The sequence below is a fragment of the Hippocampus bargibanti genome, linkage group LG06 (assembly GCF_051943395.1).
Source record: "Hippocampus bargibanti isolate YZ-2025 linkage group LG06, ASM5194339v1, whole genome shotgun sequence".
Lineage (NCBI taxonomy): Eukaryota > Metazoa > Chordata > Actinopteri > Syngnathiformes > Syngnathidae > Hippocampus > Hippocampus bargibanti.
The window spans coordinates 28,386,624-28,410,259 of record NC_142739.1 but is presented as its reverse complement, the minus strand read 5'-3'; the positions used below and the strand labels follow the sequence as shown (position 1 = coordinate 28,410,259).

At 42.0% G+C, this 23,636-nt stretch overlaps 2 protein-coding genes across 4 annotated transcripts in view; one reads left to right on the top strand and one right to left on the bottom strand.

The window, feature by feature from the left end:
* The window catches only part of rabac1 (Rab acceptor 1 (prenylated)), a 150,726-nt gene that overhangs the window by 94,555 nt on the left and 32,535 nt on the right, over window positions 1-23,636 (bottom strand). The gene's annotated exons all lie outside the window — the stretch shown is intronic.
* The window catches only part of atp1a3b (ATPase Na+/K+ transporting subunit alpha 3b), a 34,979-nt gene continuing 23,501 nt past the window's right edge, over window positions 12,159-23,636 (top strand). For both annotated transcript variants that reach the window (XM_088999778.1, XM_088999777.1), the window contains exon 1: window positions 12,159-12,824. In XM_088999778.1, coding sequence (XP_088855904.1) covers window positions 12,819-12,824 — 6 coding nt within the window. In that variant the 5' untranslated portion in view covers window positions 12,159-12,818. The remainder of the gene's footprint in view (window positions 12,825-23,636) is intronic.

The following is a 23,636-nucleotide window of genomic DNA, read 5'->3' as shown; positions in this document are numbered from 1 at the left end:
CCTTTTCCAGCTACTCCCCTCAGGCAGGCGCTACCGATCCATGCGCACCAAATCCAGCAGACATTTAAACAGCTTCTTCCCTCAAGCCATTAACTCTTTGAACAGTAGCCCAAATGGAATTGTATAGCGCCTCTTAGCAATTTTTTTTGCTGGCGATACTAGTGCAGCGTGTTCGACCGGAAACAATTTCCTTATGTGTTCTACATAATAAAGATGATTCTGATTCTTAAAAATTAAGTATAATTATTTTTGTTTAGGAAAGTGCAACAAAAATTGATGAAAAGGTTTCTTCAGACGTCATCTGTACTTCTTTGAAGGTGTCGGATGTTTCGCTTCTTATCCAAGAAACTTCGTCAGCAAACTAAAGTCTTACTGGTAGTTTAGGCCATATATAATATATATATATATATATATATATATATATATATATATATATATATATATATATATATATATATTCAACAGTAGCCAAAATGGAACTGTATAGTGCCACTTAGCAGTTTTTTTGACGACGATACTAGTGCAGCGTGTTCTACCGGAAACAAATTCCTTGTGTGTTCTACATACTTGGCAATAAAGATGATTCTGATTCTGATTCTGATATATCCCTACTGTCCAGACATGGCGGTGCCGGAGTCCAGCACGGGATATATATATATATATATATATATATATATATATATATATATATATATATATATATATATATATATATATATATATATATATATATATATATATATATATATATATTCAGGCTATCAAACTCAAATAAATGACACTTGACGATTAGTTTCAGACAGCAAAAATGAAAAGGCCGATTGGGGCGTGATGCGTTCATGGCCTCACGTGCGTCCTTGCGTGTCACTCATCTGGCTCTTGCGGCGCGACCGCATGACCTCTCATTTGGTCTCGTCGCATGTGTGTCGTACTTTAAATGGAAATTTGACAATCAACATCCCCGGGCTTTGTCAAGGAGACAGTTTGTGTGTGTTTGTGTGCGTTTGTGTGTGTGTGTGTGTGTATCCGCCCCCCTTTCCGTGTCTTGGCACATATATAACCTTGGGAGCTCTCCTTCCTCCCAGCATCAGGGAATGTCTCACAGGAACGCATGCGGTGGGAGGGATGATTCGCCAGTCAATCAGCCGTGAGGGTTTGGATGCTTGTCATCGCCTCCGCCAAGCTCATCGCTTCACACGCAAGATGTCCGCCGCGCGCGGGAGAGTGCACATGTAAGATGCAAATATGTAGGCCGATAAGACGTCGAGTGGGAGCTAAAAATAGAATCGTCAGGGAAGAAGAAGGAGAGGATAAAAGAGAGGCAACCGAGAGCTAGAAAGACGGCCGAAAAGTGCTTAGTAACACGACTTCATAAATAGGATAATGAATTATGGGATACCATTCCCAAGCTACAGTATAGAGAGAGCATTTCATATTTTTAAACTATAGTTTTGTCCATTCCAAACACACACAAAGAGGCCTGGAATGCTTGCTTCAAAGCTTCAAACTATTTCTTTGTCATGCCCGCTTATTATTTACTATAAAATGTTACCCACGAAACTTTACAAATTGCTTATTTGAGACAACTTCGTAAGTTAGATGCTAATGCTAAATAGCTACCTATGTCGTGCTATTTTAACGCTTTGAGCCACGGATTGAACATACTCGGTGAAGCGACAAACAACATAACCCCACTTAATGTCATCTATATTTTATTTTATCCGCTTTGTAGAATGATTAATATTAGTGCCGTATTGATGATTTGGGAGAGGGGTTGACATATTTGGTTGAAAGGTGTTCATTTGTTTCTATTTATAATTGTATTTTATTTATTGGATTCTATTTGTCATTGTATTTTATTTATTATAGTACCAATAATTTTCTGTGACTGTAAAGTGTCCTAGTGAGCTTTGAAATGTGCTTAAAATAAAATTTATTATTATTATTATTATTATTATTATTATTATTTGTCTTTCGCATACTGCCCAGCTACAAACTCCCCAGGTGGCCACAACAGAGGGAGCAGCGTTGAATGTATGCAACGTGACGAAAACTATTCTTATACAGTGATACCTTAGCTTACAAACTTAATTGGTTCCCAGAAAGTGTGTGTAAGGCGAAAAGTGTGTCTTACAAATATTACTTTCCCATAGGAAACCATTAAAAATGAAAATAATTCGTTTGCAGGTCCCCATAAAACATAATCTTCTACTAAAAAATGTTTTATCGCATCTAAAATACACAAAAATGGGCTGATTTGTCTGCTGGGAATTTGTGTAAACTTACACGTCCTTTATGCGTGGTACCGCAGTTGGCTGCAACACACAACAATTCGCCATCGTGTTATTTATGTAGTTTTCCTTCTAATTTCACGATCAACACTGTTTTCAGATGAAAAAAAATACCCAAAATGCATTATATGTCGCTTTCCACAGGCTGATTAATTCCTTATATGGAGCTTTGTCGCCCTCTTCTGCCTCTTTTTGGTGCAACATGATGTTTTCAGACCCAACAAGTACAGCAAAATATATTGACGTGATGGAAGGACTGCTACAATGTGTGCTTTTTTCGTTCAGGGGCGTTCCTTCAGTGACGTCACTTCAGGAATCGTCATCAACTCGAAAACAAGACTTCTTGAATATTCAGCGCGAGTCTTAAAACGTAAAATATAGCTATATGCGGTGGAATCTTTGTAAAATGCACTCAGTAGAAGTCATTTGAAGTGGTTTTACAAATTATGGACGCAACTTGTCCGCAGGTGTCGGTTGTCCTTTAAGAACAATAGAAATCACTGTGGCGGACAGCCGTCTTCGATGGGGACCTTCTGTACGTCTTCTTGCCATTCATTAAACCCTCGACCGCCCCTCCCAGCACGCCCCTACATATTGCATCACGATCATATACCACACTGCACTTTGTAAGTGTTGCTGCCCCATTAGTGTTTTAATGCTAGCTTGCATTAGCATGTCTATGGCATTTCTATTGTATTTTAGCATTAAGATAGCAAAGTTGGAAGTTGCAGTGACCGCTTGACCTCGCGACTTTGTCTTCTTTTTTTTTCTTACTCGTCATTCTTCTTACCATTGACATGTTTGACGAGTAAGCACTTTCCTTGAGCAAGATGCGCTTGTGTGCACTTATGAGTAGCCAGGAGCGAACATGCTGCGCACGGCCCAATTTGTGGCCGGCGTTCTAAACGTTAACTGACTCCCGCTTGTCAGGCTGCTGGCAATAATCCAATATAATAATATTTAAAAAAAGAAATAAAAATGTGCAGCCTTGACGAGACCAGTTTCTAATCACAAAATGGTAGCATCAGCTGCTGCAGTTAAGGTAGTGTTGAGTCATACTTTTTTTTAACTGCGTTCGGGTTGCCATTTATTGGATTGGATGAGCCTTTATTAGTCTCGCAGTGGAGAAATGTACACTTTGCAGTAGCAAAGTTATGAAAGGAAGAGGAAAGGAAAGAAAGAAGTAGAAAAACAAAGTACAGGAGCGGCAGCCATTCTCATGACGCCATATATTTTTAGTCATTGACACAAATATATATATATATATAAATATAAATACATATATACAGTAAAGTCTCGTTATATCGATATCGGATATATCGATAGTCCCGGTTATATCGATACTATTTCTATGCACGCACAGAGAAAATTACATGCAAACAGGGTCGGATATATCGATAGTCCCGGTTATATCGATATTTTTTCGGACTCCCTTGAATATCGATATAACGAGACTTTACTGTATAATACAATACATACATATTGGTTTATAGAGCGCTTCAACAACAGCTGAAGCTGGAACAAAGCGCTAAAATGGAAAAATGCTGCCCCTTGTGGAAAGGCAAAAAAAACATTGCCAGGGCCAGCACTTTATCGGCACCCAAACAAGAAAAAAATAAAATCCAAACAAATTCGGGAATGACACTCTACGTCATATTTTCAATTCCCGAATAAATTCATGAATGGCAGTGAATGAGTTAAAAAACATATACTGTATTTTCCGGTGTATAAGGCGCACCCAGGAGCCTTCATTTTCTTCAAAAGATGCGCCTTATTTGCAGGTGCGCCTTATATGTGAAGTCATATTTAGCTACAACAGGTATCGCAACTACTGTCAGTAGCCCCCTCCGCCCCCCCTCGAAGAAGTAGTGCGTAACCCCAGCCCCTTCCAGGTTTGCCTGTTGACGATATCCGAGTGAAGTTGCCGTGCTTTCTCTGCGGTAATTTTACCTAGTTCCTCATCAATTGTGTTCTGTTGAGCTGGGTTGATAGCTTTTTGCATCAAGTGTACAGATGGCTTGTGCGGGTTGTCTCGTGAATTTAGCGTTTGTAAACCGAACAGTTTGTTAGCCAAGGCATTCGTAAGCCGTACACCATTCGTTGTGGGTGCGCCTTATACTCCGCTGTGGTAACATAACAGCTAAATCTGCAGATTAACAGGAGAGTAATGTTAAATACATTTACAGTTAGATACAGTACAATTGTGCGTGTATGTGTGTCTGCGCCCGTTACGGCGTGCGACGGATGAGCAATGTGACACGGAGGGAAATGAATTGGAGAGTCTTATGGTCGCCAAGGCGACCTTCGCACTCCAGGGTCTCACGACATATGCGGCCATGACGGGGCAGCGTCCTCCGTACCGGGCTCAAGGATGAACGTTTCCCTTATAGAGGTGACCTGTCATTCATCCCCGCTGGATGTTCCCGCATCCAACATGCGCTAACCACACGGGTGACTGTTTATTTGACTACGCCATCTTTGACCGGGATGAAAGAGGAGAAGATCTAAAAGTCCGTTTCACCAGTGGATCGAGGACCTCATGACGAAATCTGCTACAAGCTATATGTCGAAAGCAAACACGAAGCTGTAGCATCCATTAACGAAAAGAGATTGTTACACATCTCCTTTCCCATGTAAATCCGCTTCAATTCCAAGCCGCGACATGCACCCATCCAGCCGCAGACTGTCCAACAGCACCGATTTTTCCGCTGAACAAAGCGGGGCTGTTAAACTACTGCATGACGGCGCGAAAAAAAGCACAATGGCCCCCAGAGCTGTCCAGCCATGACAGTCAAATGGCATTTACATTCCTCCCAATGTATTAATTTATTTTTCTTAAACTGCATTTGTTACCAATTTTGCTCATATGCTATCTATCTATCTATCTATCTATCTATCTATCTATCTATCTATCTATCTATCTATCTATCTATCTATCTATCTATCTATCTATCTATCTATCTATTTGTTATCTATTAGCTAACTGGTTAGCTGGCTGGATATCTAGCTAGCTATCTAGTTAGCTATTTGGCTAACTATCTATGAGCTATGTATTAGCTAGTTAGCTTTCTATCTATTTGAGTTATTCTGGGTTGAGTGAACGCTGCATTTTATTTATTTATTTATTCATTCATTCATTTATTTATTTTACTTAAACTGCCTTTTTATCAATTTGGCTCATATGCTAGCTAGCTAGCTGTTTGCTTTCTATTTGCTATCTATTAGCTAACTGGCTATCTGGCTGGCTGTCTACCTAGATATCTATTAGCTGGCTGGCTATCTAGTTAGTTATCTGGCTAACTATCTATTAGCTATTTATTAGCTAGCTAGCTTTCTATCTATTGCGTGAACGCCGACGCGTGTGGCTGCCGCTGCTCACCCGCAGGAAAACTTCCTGTGACTGTAAAGTGACCTTGAGAGTTTTGAAAGGCGCTTATAAATCAAATGTATTATGATTATTAATATATATATATATATATATATATATATATATATATATATATATATATATATATATATATATATATATATATATATATATATATAATGATGCAACATAACAAATCTTGCTAAGCCATTGTAAAGCATTCCAACCGCCATTGAAATCTAAACTCGCGACATGCCGATGATCGCTCTTGCTTCATGTCCGTGACAGGTGTTGATGGCTCACCCATTGGGGTCAGTGACTCAAACACGTATGATAATTTGACGCCATTTTAACTTAGTGTCTGTGTTAGAGGACCACACAATTAGCAGCAGTTAGCAACTTTAAACTCCTCTTGACTTGTGCTCCAGCTATCATTCTTGCGTCGTCTGTACCAGTTGGCTGTTATAGTAATAAATAATACATTTCATTTATAAGCGCCAGAGACAGAGCATTTTTTTTTCGTCATTATCATGAATGTCAATCGTCTCCTGCTGTTGTGCTGAAAGAGCAGCTGGCCGCAGACTGGCTAATTTTGGAGTCGGGGGGCTCATTGTGTGCTCGCCGTTTGCCTTTCAGGTCTGCTGAGCTTGTAGTGTGCCGCGATGGCTTAGCATAAATCAAAAGGACTGTCCGTGTAGGCTGTCTGGAGGGTTGTCACAAGCACTGAGTTTGTCGTCCCCCCCTTTCTCAATGCAAAAGCAAGCTGTGTGATAAGTGAGCTGCCATGCAGAGGGCAGCCGGGGGTCCGAGCACCCAGAGGGTCTCGTCTCCTTGTAATTCGTGAGAATGCAAAAATAAATAAGTTAAATTAAAGAATATATACCTGTATATATATATATATATATATATATATATATATATATATATATATATATATATATATATATAATATATATATATAAAAAATTAAAATTATATATATATATATAAAAAAAATAAAATTATATATATATATATATATATATTTGATATAATTTCAAATGTAATGTCATGCGAATATTATTTTGTCGTAATTTATAATATACCTGTATATATTTTTTCTTATATATATTTTTTTTCCTTTACATATATATATATATATATATATATATATATATACTTATATACTTACATATTTATTTATATATTTTATTTCTTATTTATTTTCTTATATATATATATATATACAGTAAAGTCTCGTTATATCAATATTCTCGGCAGTCGGAACAAATATCGATATAACTGGACTATCGATAAATCCGATCCTGCGTCATGTAAATTTTCTCCTTGCGTTTATATATATATATATATATATATATATATATATATATATATATATATATATATATATATATTAAAAATGTCAACAAACTGATGGTTAATTTTGTCACCGTCTTATAGCACTACATGAGCCTGTGTGTGCATGTATGTGCAGAGTGTGATGTGAGGAGGAAGCGGCCCTTTAATACCTGCCATCCAATCACGCGATGCTGGTAGCCAGCTGTCCTTGGAAATAACCTTGCGGGGAAGCTGACAGGGAGGGCCTCGGGAATGGCGAGGGGAGATGCTGCGTGCCACATATGTGTGTGTGTGCATTTGTATATTGTACACATACACAAGCCTTGAATAGTCTCGCACCGGAGAAATGTACATTTCACCCCAGCAAAAATGATGAAAGGAAGAGGGAAGGAAAAGAAGAAGTAGAAAGACAAATTATAGGAGCTGCTGTAAAGGCAGCCATCTTGAAGTAAAAAAACAAATAATAATAACAACAAAGAAATAATAATAACACAAAATACACAAAATAATAACAACACAAAATCAGAATCAGAATCATCTTTATTGCCAAGTATGTAGAACACACAAGGAATTTGTTTCCGGTCGAACACGCTGCACTAGTATCATCATCAAAAAATTGCAAAGCGGCACTATACAGTTCAATTTAGGCTACTGTTCAAAGAGTTAATGGCTTGCGGGGAAAAAACTGTTTAAATGTCTGCTGGATTTGTAATACAAAAGACACAGTCATTCAATCCTAAGCACTTTCCCCACCATCTTTGTTGTATGAAGCAGTTCTAGATGAAAGTGTCCTTTTCACCAGTGGCTCAGGGGTGTCATGGTGAAATGTGCATGTCTGCTACAAGCTAAGTTTTGAACGCGAACAGGAAACGGTAGCATCCATTGACGAAAAAAGTCTCCTAACCTACGTAAATCCGCTTCAATTCCAAGCGGCGGCCGGAACTCACTTCTTCCCAACATTCGTACCATCGTCAGAATCAGAATCAGAAAGCCTTTAATAGTCCCACAGTGGGGACATTTTCAATTTACAGCAGCAAACTTCAAATGGGTGGAGTGGGGGGTCAAAAAAAGTATTTCATTGGATATTGGATATGCCTTTATTCGTCTCACAGTGGAGAAATTTACAAAAAAATAATTCAATCCTTATGATTTTTTTTAAACAGTGCTGCTGCAGCTAACGTGGATTCAAAATTCAAGTTGATGACCCCAGCAGAAAAAGTACCTTTTCGTTTAATTCACTCTTTGCTTTTCTTCTTCTTTGGTAAAATAGTGGAGCATGCAACATGGTCCACTTGCAATGTGGATTCAATTGGTCTAGTAGCACTTAGATGACTTAAAGCTAAGTCATGGTTCTATTTTGCCTTGTTATCTGTCATCCATGCTAGCACCCACTGGAATTTTCCATCCACACCCACCTGACTCACTCCTTCATCACCATCATTTCTCAACACCCCACACCCTTTATTTTCCGGTGGTCCTCCTTAACCTCCTCATCCATCGCTGGTTATCCCGAATCTGCATTTACACCCCCCGCCCCCTCCTTTCCGGCGCCTTCTTCCCTCCTTTGGCTACTGCCGACCCTGCGGGTGAAGCACAGATTATGTCAGACGTTTCTAAAATCGGATTAGCCGGGATCACCTTCACACGCAGATGACTCCCATGCGAACGAGCCTTTCTAATCGAAAGTATGCAAGTGCCAGTGCGGACATGTTTCTTTTTTGGCATGTCGCTGCCGGTTTGTTTTGAAATGGGTGGGAAACTAGTAGCACTCTATATACTCTCGGCTGTGGTTTTCACGACATCCAGGAGACAATGTGAGAAATGTCAGCCTTTGCGAAGATAAGTGGGATAAATTCATGTAAAGCCGAGGTTTTGAAACCAACTTTTGGGGTTGGATCGACTCATGTTTTTGTGATAAGAAATAACAAAAGTAGGACAAATCATTTCAAGACTTTTTGTCACCTCTATTAATATCCTCTAGGAGAATAATCCGTTCCCAGGACCCCATAAAACATTAATTTTCAACTGAATAAGACTTAAAACTACACAAAATATACATTATTTTAGGTATAATAAATGTGCTATTGGATTGTAATTAAAGAAATAAACTGTACTGTATAATAAAGTCGTTTTATAAAGTAAGTTACAGTAAAGTCTCGTTATATCGATATTCAAGGGAGTCCGAAAAAATATCGATATAACCGGGACTATCGATATATCCGACCCTGTTTGCATGTAATTTTGTCCGTGCGTGCATAGAAATAATATCGATATAACCGGGACTATCGATATATCCGATATCGATATAACGAGACTTTACTGTATAGTAAAGTTATGTTCGGTTTTAATTCTTGTTTCTTTCCTGGTTCGGTTTTAAAAGAAGTTCAGTGATTAAAAATATCAGTAACGACGATAGATGGTGAACAAACAAAAAAACTACTTTATTCTAATGAGACAGAAAAAGCACTTCTCGTCTAAGTAGGGGCGAAGACATGAGCACACGGACAAAGATAGGAAACAAAGAGAGCGAGCTCCCGCTCTGACAAGTTTTTGAATGTCCACAGCAGCGATCTGTTGTCCAATCAGCTACGGACAACTCAGTGTTGGGAGGGTCTTAGATTGAAGTTGGAGCCGTTGCTTCTTTGCAACGACTATTGAACTAATAAGATTGATAACGCTATTAGACTGAAATTAAATGTGCAATAATCATAATGTGTACTAAGCTAAACATGAAATAACGTAATATGTTTACTAATGTGCATAAAACACTCTATCAAGTTACCGCGCTTTCTCGGCGGTAATACCTTCACTTACACTGTCCCCTGCCAGCTTGTTGCCAGGTTTTTCATGATTATTGGCCAGATTAATGATGGGATCAATGTTTAAATTATTTCAGTTTTTTTTTAAGTCGCAGTAACCTGACATTTGAATAGGAGTGTGTAGACTTTCTCTATCCATTTGTAACCTGGCTGAATAAAGGTTAGCAATCATTGCCCTTGACGTTCACGAATTGCCCTTGTCGAATCAAATGCTCAAACTCGTGTTCGCCACCATTGCCGTCGTGCGAGCTCAGCGGCAAAGGTATCATTTTTTTTAGCACACCTTTTTTTTTTTTTATATTGCATCCTGCAAGTTGACACATGCAAAGAGAAACACTAAAAAGAAAAAGATCGGTCTATAACGCTCCAGGCCAACCCTGCTGGATTGGCTATTAAATCATTTTATGTAACCGTGCCACACAATCAGCAAAAGGCGACCCTGATGCAGTATCCACGAGTCACGTTTCTTCCCCGCCGCATTTCCTTTTTTTCCCCAAGCGCGGGGGTGGGGGGGGTGGGAACGCAGCGGCGCAGTGAGGGTTCAACCGTGCTCTGCTAATTTGCAAGAGAAAAGCAGAGCCTGTTCTTACACAACCCCCCCCCCCAAAGCGTCGCACCAACGCGCCCGCTATCGTTTGACGTGCTTAAAGGGGACTCGTTGCAAAATGGCCGCCGCCGCCGCCTATCCCTTTCGTGACTGCATCTCATTTCCTCACGTGTTCTGGAGGAGAGACAGGAACAAAATGCACCCAACAATTCTTGGTCGCCACAGCAACACAAGTCAGATGACCTTGTCTGAGGGTTTTGTTCTGCTGAGTCAGAAATTGAGGGATGAGGGGGAAAGAATGGGGTGCTTATTTCCCATTGTTATGGTCGGATTCTCGTCCATTCAGCTGTTGCAAATGTACCGAAAGTACTAAATACAGTAAAGTCTCGTTATATCGATATTCAAGGGAGTCCGCAAAAATATCGATATAACCGGGACTATCGATATATCCGACCCTGTTTGCATGTAATTTTCTCCGTGCGTGCATAGAAATAGTATCGATATAACCGGGACTATCGATATATCCGATATCGATATAACGGGACTTTACTGTATATAGCTTTTTGAATTGAAATCTTCCTGGGTACGCATCTTTTTGGGTCACCCTACAAAAGTGCTAAAGATTGAAATGTCTGTGTCTTTTGTGTTGTCACATTATTTGTTTTTTTTTTATGATTTTTTTTTTTTTTTTTTTTTACTTCAAGATGGCGCCGCTAGAGTGTTTGCCTTTACAGCAGCTCCTGTATTTTGTTTTTGCTGCTGTGAAATGTACATTTCTCCACTGTCGGACAAATAAAGGTTCATCATTTAATATCATCTACTTTATAAATCTATCTAGTCAAAGTCATTTTTTGCCGCGGGCCACATTGTAGTTATGGTTTCCTCTCGAGGGCCGTTATGAATTTGGGGAACCCATTAGAATGTTTAAATCCCTTCAAATATTACATATAGAGCACACAGCAAATTAATGAATAACTCGTTTTCAAATCTGAAGTCAAGAATAATGACTTTTATTGTGGTTCACATCCAAAAATATGACATTTTGGCTCAAATTTTAGCAATCATCACGGAATTTAACAAGTTTGATATGCTTTTGCGGGCCGAAAAAAATGATGTGGCGGGCCGGATGTGGCCCGCGGCCCTTGACTTTGACACCTGTGATCTAGATCTACGACACACTCGTTGACAGGCAGCAAGATTAAGAGCATAAAATTGGGAGTGCTCGAGGCAGTGATTGAGTTACTGTCATAAGCACATTCCCTTCTCCAGCTACCAATCACTCACGTTCTATTTAAGGGGTACCCCCTAATTTAAAGTGGTAGCGATCTACCCCCGAAACGAGCTCAATTGCTTATTTTCACATTATTATTATTCCCCTCTCCTTTGCATCATATTTTATTAATTTATGACGTTATAAACTTGGAATGCAGAAAAAGGTTCACCCCCGTACTACCGCAATGAATAATTTATACGTAAATGCTGACTCTGCATTGTGAGCGACGCTCCCTTGCTACTGCTGCTGCTTTTAAGTGCATCGATACAGCTGGAACAGGACACGCACACGCAAACACACGAACATTCACGCGCACACTCGGATAGGGTTCGTTTCTGACCACGTGACACATTGACACGCCAAAAAGAACCCTAAGATACTGGTCATGCATCAGTGAAACACGACTGGTCCGATCTACCCTTTCCTAGCGAGTGCTTCCATATCTGACCGTGGCTACAATTAGCTTCTCAGCTAGCTAGCCGCTGAAATCTGCAGTAAAGCAGGAGGGGCCAAGCTTGTCTCCAATTAGCCGGCGGGAACACAAGGTTAACGCCTATTGGTCAATACAGAAGAGACGGTCATGGTCACGATTGGACAACGAACCAAGCGACGGAAGTATGGGGTTGCTCACTGGTGATGGGCGGGGCGTATTCAAATCAGCTGCCCGACTTTGTCGTCATTCGCTACGGGCGGCGCTTCTTTCACCGGCGGAGTTGTGCGGCGCGTGGAGCGACTGTACTGCGTCCTGCAGCTCGCGCTGTTAACGGGCCGCGGAGGGATACGAGCGTTTCCCAGGCAGGGTAGCGCGGCTCGTTCGTTAGTAACGCCGGTCCTTTCGGTCGAGTGGTAAATCCACGCGTGATGCTCCGCGTGAGATCCCGGCGTTTCTTTTAAAGCAAGGCTCACCAAAAGGCAACTGGGGCTGCTCGTAGACGTTTTTTTCGCCGATCTTAAATTCGCGACAGCCCCGTTAGGAACGACAACTTGTCGGTGACGCACTCACCTTTAAGACTCCATTGAATTCCCTCTTGTTTTACCTCAAGACTGGGCGTTCCACCATTTTGTCTTTCTTCCCCCCTTTTTCCCCTTCCTGTCCGCTGCAAGACGTTTTAAGGGCGCTCCAGCGGAGAGGACACACCTCTCAACCTGCGAGAAGGATAAGAAGAAGAGTGACTGCGCCAACATGGGGGTAAGCTCATCTTCGTCACCCCACCACCACCACCACCCCTCCCACCTTCGACCCCGTATTGACACACACCCGAAGCGGTCTGAGAAGCGAACGATAGTCCGCCATCACGGCGAGGAGGTTAAACCGGGAGGTGCCGGTCGGTGCTAGGGAGGATAGTGGGTGGATAACCTCGACATGAAAACGTGATGTCATTTCATATTTTCCCCTCAGTGGAAATCCCGAGCGTGGTTGAGTGACATTGACGGCAATGCGGAACGGCCTCCAAGCAACACTGCGACAAAATAATTGAAGCCACCATTACGTTTTTCACTATCGCTCATCTTTGTCGTCGTCTCTCAAACGTTGTCCTATTGTTGTAGAATACTGTTCTATTGCTGTCTTAATAGCATTCACTGTCATACGCACACGCGGGCAGTCACCCTTTTTGTTCTGGAAAGTGTTACTCAAAGTCCCCGATGAGGACAATTACCCAGTGTCCTCTGTGTGTCTCCTCGTAGGCCTCACTTTTGCCTGTAACCTTGCCAGCCATTTTAGCGAGGCCTTAATCGGTTTATATAAGGGGCAGGGTGGAAAAGGTGAGGTGCTGGTGTCTATTTTAACATAAAATTGAAATAAAAGACTAGTTTTTGTGTCACGAGAGGACATGAGTGGCTTTGACCTCCACCCGCCGCCCTCCATCTTCCATCATTGTTCTCCATGCCCGTCAACCTGCAACCCCAAGCTACCCACCTACTCCACCAAAGCCCCCCCCCCCCCCGACCTGCATCATACAACCCCCTAATGCTCCGCGGAGTCTCATCACCCGGCACCCTCGGTGACCCATGCGTCATAATGCGGTTACCGAGAATAAGCGCCTCACCAGCTTATTTCCCCCTTTAATTTGTCACATAACAGACGCGCAAACCGACATAAATGAATACATTTACCCCCTCTCCCTTACTTAAGTCGTAGTCAGGATTATATATATATACATATATATATATATATATATATATATATATATATATATATATATATATATATATATATATATATATATATATAGTAGTCAGGGTTAAAAAATATATATAATAGCAAGTAGTCAGGATAAAATATATATATATTACAAGTAGTAGTCAAGATTAAAAATAAATATACTAGCAATAGGGGGAATAATGTGAAAATCAGCTATATGTATTACTCGCAAGTAGTCAGGATTTAAAAAAATATATATAATTCACAAGTAGTCAGGATTAAAAAATATATATAATAGCAATAGGGGGAATACTAATGTGAAAATAAGCTATATATGTATGTGTATATTATTCATAAGTAGTCAGGATATATATATATATATATATATATATATATATATATATATATATATATATATATATATATATATATATATATATATATATATAACTCACAAGTAGTAGTCAGGATTAAAAATATATATAGTCAAAGTCAAGTTTATTGTCAAATATGCGAATACATATACACAATATATTGGTCCTGTTAAATTTGGCGTAATTTACTGAAAATATCACCAGAGGCAAATTTAAGGCCAATGGATGTAAATGCAGATGCAAGCTATTGCACCGTGTGTGTGTCTGTGTGTGTGTGTGTGTGTGTGTGTGTGTGTGTGTGTGTACCACTGCATCAATCCGGGATGCAGTGCAGTGGCGTGACGCTGCAAGCCAGAAGGGGGGCCGGCGTCATTGCAGTGACAGCAGGCAGCCGACGGGGTCCCCCCTTGTGCACGTTGCAGTGTCCCTGCAGAGGGAGGTGACAGGCCGCTGCGTCAAAAAAAAAAAAGGGGGATGCGAGGGTTTAAAACCATCACTTCGGTATGGGTGCGGGGGGTTATGCTTAGGCAGAAGTAGAAACGTTCAACATGGCGGATGTTTTTTTTTTTTCCCCTCTCTTTTTGCATGATGCGGCTTTGCGTCCTCGGCGCTCCACGATGGATGCGGTTCGCCAGCTGTCCTGTTCCCAAGGCCGCAGGGGGGCACATCGCATGCAACGTGCGTGCTGCGTCAAAGTGGGGGCGGGGCTTCTTTTGTGGAAATTCCCGGTGTAGCGCGGCGATAGGTCGGTGTTGTAAATGAGCCATGATTATTTTGAGAAAAAAAATAATAAACAAATACATAAAAAGAAGGGTGATTTGTCAAGGGATCCTTGACTTGTTAGATGCGCGGTGGGCTGGACGGCAAGAAAAGGAAGGACACGAGTGCAGGTGTAGCGAGATGGATTTACACGAGAGGGAAGGGCTGAGGGAGGGGCTGCTTGGCTGTATATCCTGTTACAGGATAATGACCCCCAGGGCTCACATTGCTGTGGCTCTCGTTTCCTGGTTGCGGTGCATTGTGGGGGGCGGTGGAGGGGTAATCAACGAGGACAGATGGGATTGGGGAAGGAGGTCAGGTGTAGGATTTCCATAGGGTGTGGTCTGCGCTCGAGAGGTCAAAATTGGGGATTAGAGTGATGAAGGTGGAAGTGGTGTTGACTGCAGCTTTCGTCAGAAGGTCACCGTGGTTGCTGAATCGCGTTGAGTCCCCCCCCCCCACCCCCAATCCGCCATCAAAACCTACGCCCTCTGCTAACGAGGAGGGCAGGCGTGCGTTATCACAAGTGGATACTCGTTTTAGAGACAGCTGCGTGTGTCCTCTGCAGAGGCCCAGCCCTCGCTTTGGTGCAGAGTGCTGCACGTCCATCCTCACTGTACCCGCCGCACTCGATCAAACTGATAAGCGAGTGGTCCTCCATCCAAATTGAAGGGGAAGAGATTATCGGATCTAACATCAAACATTCGGAAGAGTCTGAAAAGGGTTCAGCAACAACGTTGTTTGACATGATTAAGACAAATATATTGTAGTCCTAGCAGCAATTGCTGATTATATGCTCCATAAGGGTCATGGACGTGCTGGAGCCGATGCTAGCTGTCTTCTAGGCAGTCAATGAGGTACACCTTGAACTGGCTTTCGGACAAACTGAGGGCTACAGAGTCTTAAACGTTTTGTGTCGTTGCATTTTCGACATAGCAATCTGTCCTCCCCACTCCTAAGCATGTTTAGGTTCATTGAAGACTTAATCGTGTAAACGTGAGTGTGAATAATTGTTGACATGTACCCTGTGATTGGTTGGCAACCAGCCCAGAGTGTTGACCCAAGTGACTTAACCCTCTACCCTACTGAGGACGCTGAGGAAACTGGGTTCATTGATAAGCGATCTGACTACAGGTGTCACTTTCAAATCTTTTTAGAATCGATTAACCTTTGACTTTCCCACTGAATATTCGAGTCATTGGATGGATTTGCGAGACCCCCAACCCTTAGCAACTACTCATTCCAAACCCGGATAAAAATCGTTGGCAGTACCAGGCGCTAATAGCTTGGGACAAGGTCGTGGGTGTACACAGTAGCCGGAAATGTGTTGGATGATTAGTATCCATGCTAGCAGTGCTCAGTGTTAGCTTCTGTAATATCATTCGAATGTTCAGGTCAGCGTTTCCTTGCCTTTCACGGTCAAGTTTACCGTGGGAGACAATGGCCTACCTTGAGGACGTCGCGTTGCCTGACAACAAGGACGTGTCTGAATCGAGGTGTTTGTTGTCCTGGAGATGTTCGCGTGCTACATGTTTGGATGTGTTGGAACACAAGGTGTGACACTAATGCACCCGTGGTAACAAAGGCTTCGACTCGGGGAAGATGTTTGAGGGTTGAGTCGAGCTTTTTGAGATTTGTCTTTAGGTCCATGTACAAGTTTTGACTTTGGACTTCCGAGGCAAATTACTTATAGCTGTCTTAAAGGTCAACCAACTTCACTTTTTTGTTTTTGAACTGACATCAGAAAAACGTTTTATACCATCTAAAATACCCAAAACACGCAGTATGATATTTTTAGTCAAATGCAAAACACCAATAAAAATGACTTAAAGTGTCCAAAATCTGCAAAAAAATTGAGCTGCGAATTGGGCATTTTCAGAAAGTCCCGCCCCCAGTTCGTGATGTCACGCCAAGACGTCTTGCATTGCTGGAGAATCAAAACAATGGCTTCAGATTCGGATAATATGCTTTCTTGTTACACATCCAGTTATGAATATGATTCAAATAGTTTTGAAGAGGAAAGCATACATCCATCGATTAAAGAAGTCCTTCCGTGTCATTTTGAGGCATCTGGACTGCAATGTAACGTCCCACAAAAGAGGCAGAAAAATGCCGACCAGCTCTTGTGAGGAATGAATCAGCCCGTTTCCACAGGCTGATACATTCCTTGCATGGAGCTTGGACTCCCAATGCTGGCGGCTTTTGGATGTAACACAAGGGTTTAAAAAAAACAGTACAGCAAAATACATTGACGTGATGGAAAGATGCTACAATGCATCTTTTTTACGGTCAGGAGGCGGTCCTTTTCTGACGTCACGTGAGGACTCGTCACCAACTCAAAAACAAGACTTCCTGAATGTTCAGCGCGAGTCTTAAAACGTAAAATATAGCTATATGCGGTGGAATCTTATTAAAATACGGCCAGTAGAAGTCATTTGAAGCCATTTTACAAATTATGGATACAACTTAATGAATATGCCAGTACTGTTTTTGAATGGGAGGAATGTCGGTGCCATTCGACTGTCATCGCTGGACAGCTCTGGGGCCATTGTGCTTTTTTGCGCCTGTAATGGGCAGCATCTTCACAGCCCCGCTTTGTTCAGTGGAAAGGTCAGTGCTGTTGGACAGTCTGCGGTTGGATGGATGCATGGCTTGAGGAGCCCGCGATAAGAAGGAAGCAGCGTCAGCGCCGATGCGTATGTGGATCTGTCGTGGCTTGGAATTGAAGCGGATTTATGTGGGACAGGACATGTGAGACAATGTCTTTTTGTCAATGGATGCGACAGCTTCGTGTTTGCTTTCAACATTTAGCTTGTAGTAGACGTACAAATTCCACCATGACGTCCCTGATCCACTGCTGACATGGATGCTTTGATCCTCTCCTCTTTCAACTAGAACTGCTTCATGACATCACAAAGAGGGTACAGCAAGTCCTGAAGAATGAATGACTGTCTTTGTGTTGTCATATTTGTTATTTTTTCAAAAAATTTCAGACAATTTTTTTCCCCAAGATGGCGGCGCGTGAACACGCAGCGGCTCCCCTCTCCCGGCAAATTGGCGTTTTCATGTTTATGTTTGTTAAGTAATTATAAGTGCCTTGCATGCTGGGTCCGAGAGGACAGTAATTTCATCTGTGCTGTATGTCATGGTCATACATAAAATCAAACGCACCACGAGTGTGTCGATATTAACATTCATGCAAAACTTTTAACATCAAATTTCACGAGACTGCAACACGTCAGCACGTGAATTTGCACAAGGATGCCTGTTTTTTTTTTTTTCTTACAGAGGGGGAAGCATGATAGCCGTTGAACAGGAACTAGAATGCAGGAAACAAAAATGTTGAAATGAAAGCAACATCAAAATCACCCAACTATCCTGATACCAATTACTCTTTTGTTGGTGACCACGCAACCCTATTGAAATATGTGTTTGCATCGCCACGTAAAAGACTTAACCCAATGGGCTAATCCAGCGTATGGCTAATCCCATCCCATAACCACACTCCCCACCCATTACCCCCTTTTCAGCCCTGTCTACTACATCCCGGAGGGAATGCTTCCCTGCTGCAAGAAGCAGCAGATGGCTCGATAACCTTGCAAGGTCGCACATCTTTGCATACATGCCATGACACACACACACACAGAGACACACAATTTCTCGAAACCAAGGGCTAATTTTTTTGCGGCGGGCTACATAGTAGTTACTGTTTCCTCTCGGGGGCCGTTATGAATTTGGAGAAGCCATTAGAATGTTTCATCCCGTCCACATATAACATCTAAAGCGCATAAGAAATGAATGAATCACTAGGTTTCAAATCCGAAGTCAAGAATAATGACTGTTTTTGTGGTTTACATACGACAATTTGAAATTTTGGTTCGGACTTTAGCAAGCATCATGGCATTTGACATGCTTGATTTGCTTTCACGGGTCGAATAAAATGACGTGGCGGTCCAGATTTGGCCTCAGGGCCTTGATTTTGACACCTATAATTGATTAAAGACGCCAATCAAAAATAATAATGATAATATGAATACATTTAATTTCTAAGCGCCTTTCAAAACTCTCAAGGACACTTTACAGTCACAGGATTTTTTTGGGTGAGGGTGAGCAGCGGCAAACATTCCCGCCAGGATTCACTCTACCCGGAAGTAACATAGCAGCAAAGTTATGAAAGGAAGAGGAAAGGAAAGAAAGTAAACAAAAATAAACTAAATAACAAATAATATGAAGCAGTTCTACATGAAAGAGAAGAGGATCAAAGCATCCTTTTCAGCAGTGGATCAGGGACGTCGTGGTGGAAGCAGCTGAAAGCTCTGCCCCCCATTGTGCTGAGACAGGCAGGGCGGGGGGCGCGCACAGAGGTGGAGGGGGGAAGAGGATCTGAGGATACGAGAGGGAATAGAAATTTGAAGAAGGCCAGATAGGTATGGGTTATGGATAGCTTTGAATGTATAAAGAAGAATTTTGACGCCAACTTGGTCTCTCTCGCTTACAGTCAATCTCCCGTCACCTCTCATTGCCGCAATGCGCACGTCCTCCACCATCGCATACGCGCCATCGTCGGCCCAGTGACTCACATCCGCTCACTTGGCGCACACATAACACATAAAAACCAGGAATGCGGTGTCCACTTACACTTGCATCAATTATTACTTGTCCCGCATCTCATCAGGAGGTGGGGAGGGGGCGGGACCCTTGTCGCCATGGCGGCACTCTCAAAATGTCAGCCGGCCTGCGCAAACCAATCGGCAACGAAACCCGCAGTGCTGACTTATCCACTTACTGGCCTTTCAAGACCGTTTTTCAGGTCCGCGAGTCCGGTTAATTAGCTTAAGGGACCCAGAAGGGTGCCTGGAGCTGGCGCCCGATGATGTCAGAGTTGTGTGTCGTTTTTTTTTTTTTTAGCTGCAGTAGCGTCTGTAATTCCAGACACGGGTCTCTGTTTCTTCTTTGAAACTACACAGAGGCTCAGAATGCAGAAACGTGAACACATTTTGATGTTCGAAAAATAAACAGCGCTACCTTGACAGGTGCCCTGTTCTTTTTTTGCTCAAGTAGCGCCCAAATTTGAACCGACTTGCGCCGAAATGTTGATAAATGTTCCAATTAAATTGGGCATTTTCAGAAAGTCCCGCCCCCAGTTGGTGACGTCGCGCCAAGACGTCTTGCATTGCTGGAGAATCAAAACAATGGTTTCTGATTCTGAGAATATGCTTTCTTGTTACATATCCAGTTATGAATATGATTCAAATAGTTCTGAAGCGGAAAGCATACATGTTTGCCATCGTTTAAAGAAGTCCTTCCGTGTCATTTTTGCAATTGATTAAAGAATTAATTTGTGCCATTTTGAGGCGGCAACATTGGGGGGAAATCTCTCACCCAAAAAAGAGACACAAAATGGCGACCTCCTGTGGCCACCTCTGTTTCCACAGGCTGATAAATTCCTTACATGGCGCTTGGACGCCCTCTTCTGGCCTTCTGGCAGCTTTTGGGTGCAACACGAGGTCCACAGACCAAACAAGTACAGCAAAATACATTGACGTGATGGAAGGACCGCCACAATGCGTCTTTTTTACGGTAAAGGGCGGTCCTTTAGTGACGTCCCGTACGGACTCGTCACCAACTCAAAAACAAGACTTCCTGAATATTCAGCGCGAGTCTTAAAACGTAAAATATAGCTATATGCGGTGGAATCTTTGTAAAATACGCTCAGTAGAAGTCATTTGAAGCCATTTTACAAATTCCACATCGGAGACATCGGTTGTCCTTTAAGAAATACAGCAATTTAAACTCGACTAAACGTTAAACCCGAAGAGCGACCGATAAAATCGTTGTCTGGCGGGACCAATTGCTTTCAACACATTGGAAGGTGGGGGGGAAGGGGGTGTGAGAAGTGAGTGCCTAATGTTAGCATCACACCTCCTTGTCTGTGATACGTCTCTGACACGACCCGATAGTAGCTGGCTCTTTATCTCTTTTACCTGCCGCACGGCAGCCAAAACCGGCCGTGACGGACATTGTGAACGGACACTAGCCAAACCGTTCACCGACAACATTGTGACAATTTATTCCGCGGTTGATAATAATAATATTAATAATAATAATACTTTTCATTTCAAAGCGCCTTTCAAAACTCTCAAGGTCACTTTACAGTCACAGGATAAGTTTTTTTTTCTGCCGGTGAGCAGCGGCAGCCATGCGCTAGCGTTCGCTCAATCCGGAATAACTCAAAAAGACAGAAAGCTAGCTAGCTAATAGATAGCTAGATAGTTAATTAGCTAGATAGATATTAGATAGCATATAGATATCAACTAGATAGCTAGCTAGGTAGCCAGCTAGATAACTAGTTAGCAAATAGATACCCAGCTAGAGAGTCCTCTATTTTCTAAAATGGCGATTTTCTGTTGTTGTTTTTTTTTGTTTGTTTCTAAAATGGCGACCGTCAACAAGACTTCTATTACCAAAAAATAATGCTTAAAAAAAGTGAATATTTTCAATGTCTTTTGGACAGCTGCCCCCATTTCAAGCTCAGATAACTTCTCACAAAAGAAAAGAACCTGCCGAGGTTATGTGAGCAAAGTAGCCGACTTATCCGTTGCGTAACATTTGTGGCGCTGCAACGAGTTACCACGAGTGAGTGAGCAGCGGCTAATACTTTTTGGACTCACGGGTGAAGGGGGGGGGGGCCTCACACCATCGCAAAGCTAACCCTGTTTTACATCACAATTAGCTCTCATTATGAATTCATGGTGAGTCTCAGTCACAAAATCTTTCGGGTGCGGTCAACGTTTTGGGTGATCTGCACACTTTTGGTTTAGAATCGGTTTTGGTTAAAAGGATACAAGTACAGTAAAGTCTCGTTATATCGATATCGGATATATCGATAGTCCCGGTTATATCGATACTATTTCTATGCACGCGCTGAGAAAATTACATGCAAACAGGGTCGGATATATCGATAGTCCCGGTTATATCGATATTTTTTCGGACTCCCTTGAATATCGATATAACGAGACTTTACTGTACCTATTATAATAATAATACATTTCATTTCTAAGCACCTTTCAAAACTCTCAAGGTCACTTTACAGTCACAGGTTAAGTTTTTCTGTGGGTGAGCAGTGGCAGTCACATGCGCCAGCGTTCACTCAACCTGGAATAACTCAAATAGATCGAAAGTTAGCTAGCTAGCTAATAGATAGCTTATAGATAGCTAGCTAGGTAGCCAGCTAAATTGCTAGCTAGATAGCCAGATCGATAGTCCGCTAGAAAGATAGCTAGATAGCCAGCTAATTAAAAGCAAATAGCTAGCTAGCTAGCTTTTAGTCCTTTTCATCCAAACGTCAAGTAGACTCTTGGAAATCCAGATGAAAACGAGGACTTGATATCTCCGCAGCTACGCTAGCAACTGTCATTCTGGATTGGTGTCGTTGTTTCATTTTGTCATCAGTGCTAACATGTATCGCAATCTCAGTTATCAGTCAAGTTGCTAACATTTGTCGTACGGTTTGGCTAAGTTACAGGTAGCAGTAATCAGTTTCCGGCGCATGACACCTGTGCACACACGTGCGGCGTTTTCAAAGCGAGTATTTGTTCGTGTTTTGCGGGTACAAAGCCTGCTATGATTCTACCTGCGGCCATCAATGCTTGAGTCCCAAGCGCACACACCTAGCGATCGCAATCCCCCGTACGCTGTTCCAATGCTCGTAGACGTGCTTGCACTTTTGAACCCACGTACATGCCGCTTCTTGTTTCGTGATCGGTACTAATAAGACGAAGTACATAACTGCTACTCTGGCTTATTTTTTTTAGAAGTCTTGAAAGTTCCTGGGCTCTCCTTACGTCTCTGAACTCGTCATCCCCTGCTCAGTGTCTCAGGTCTGCAGACTAGACACTGTTAGAGGGACCAAGAACCAAGTGGGGTAGAATAGAGTCTGTCCATCTCCTCTCAGAACGCATTTTAATTATTTGATTTGAGACATGATTTTTAATTTGACAGTTTTGGACGTTTCTGCCATCTTTTAATTTATTTATTAACTCATTCACTGCCACTCCCGAATGAAACAAGAGAGTCGAAAGTTTCTTACGCTGCATTGAATGTTTATGTAGTCCTCAAACTCAATATTCTGTGAGTCCTGCAAAACCCTGGCACTGGAATGGACAATTTTTTTTGCAGGCAGTGATTCAGTTAAAAAAATCCAACGGATCTGGTAAATTTTCAAAATAAAATACAGTAAAGTCTCGTTATATCGATATTCAAGGGAGTCCGAAAAAATATTGATATAACCGGGACTATCGATATATCAGACCCTGTTTGCATGTAATTTTCTCTATGCGTGCATAGAAATAGTATCGATATAACCGGGACTATCGATATATCCGATATCGATATAACGAGACTTTACTGTGAAATTAAAATTCCAAAATAAATAACATATATACAGGTAACATCCGATTTACGACCAGCTCGACTTACAACCACCCGTACATACATACGACCATGAACTCCAGACCCTATTTTAAAAAAAACAAATTTATATGCCTGACACCGCAACGCGCTAGCAGGCCGACAACGCGTAGGACAATTTTGGCCAGACAGCCGGCATCTCACTCTCACTCAGCAATCAACCATGTGATGCACTAGAGGGGGTGAGTTTGCGTGTCATTTAGCCTCCGAGTCTCTATTCAACATTTTCAATGAATTTCGACTTAGGACCATTTCG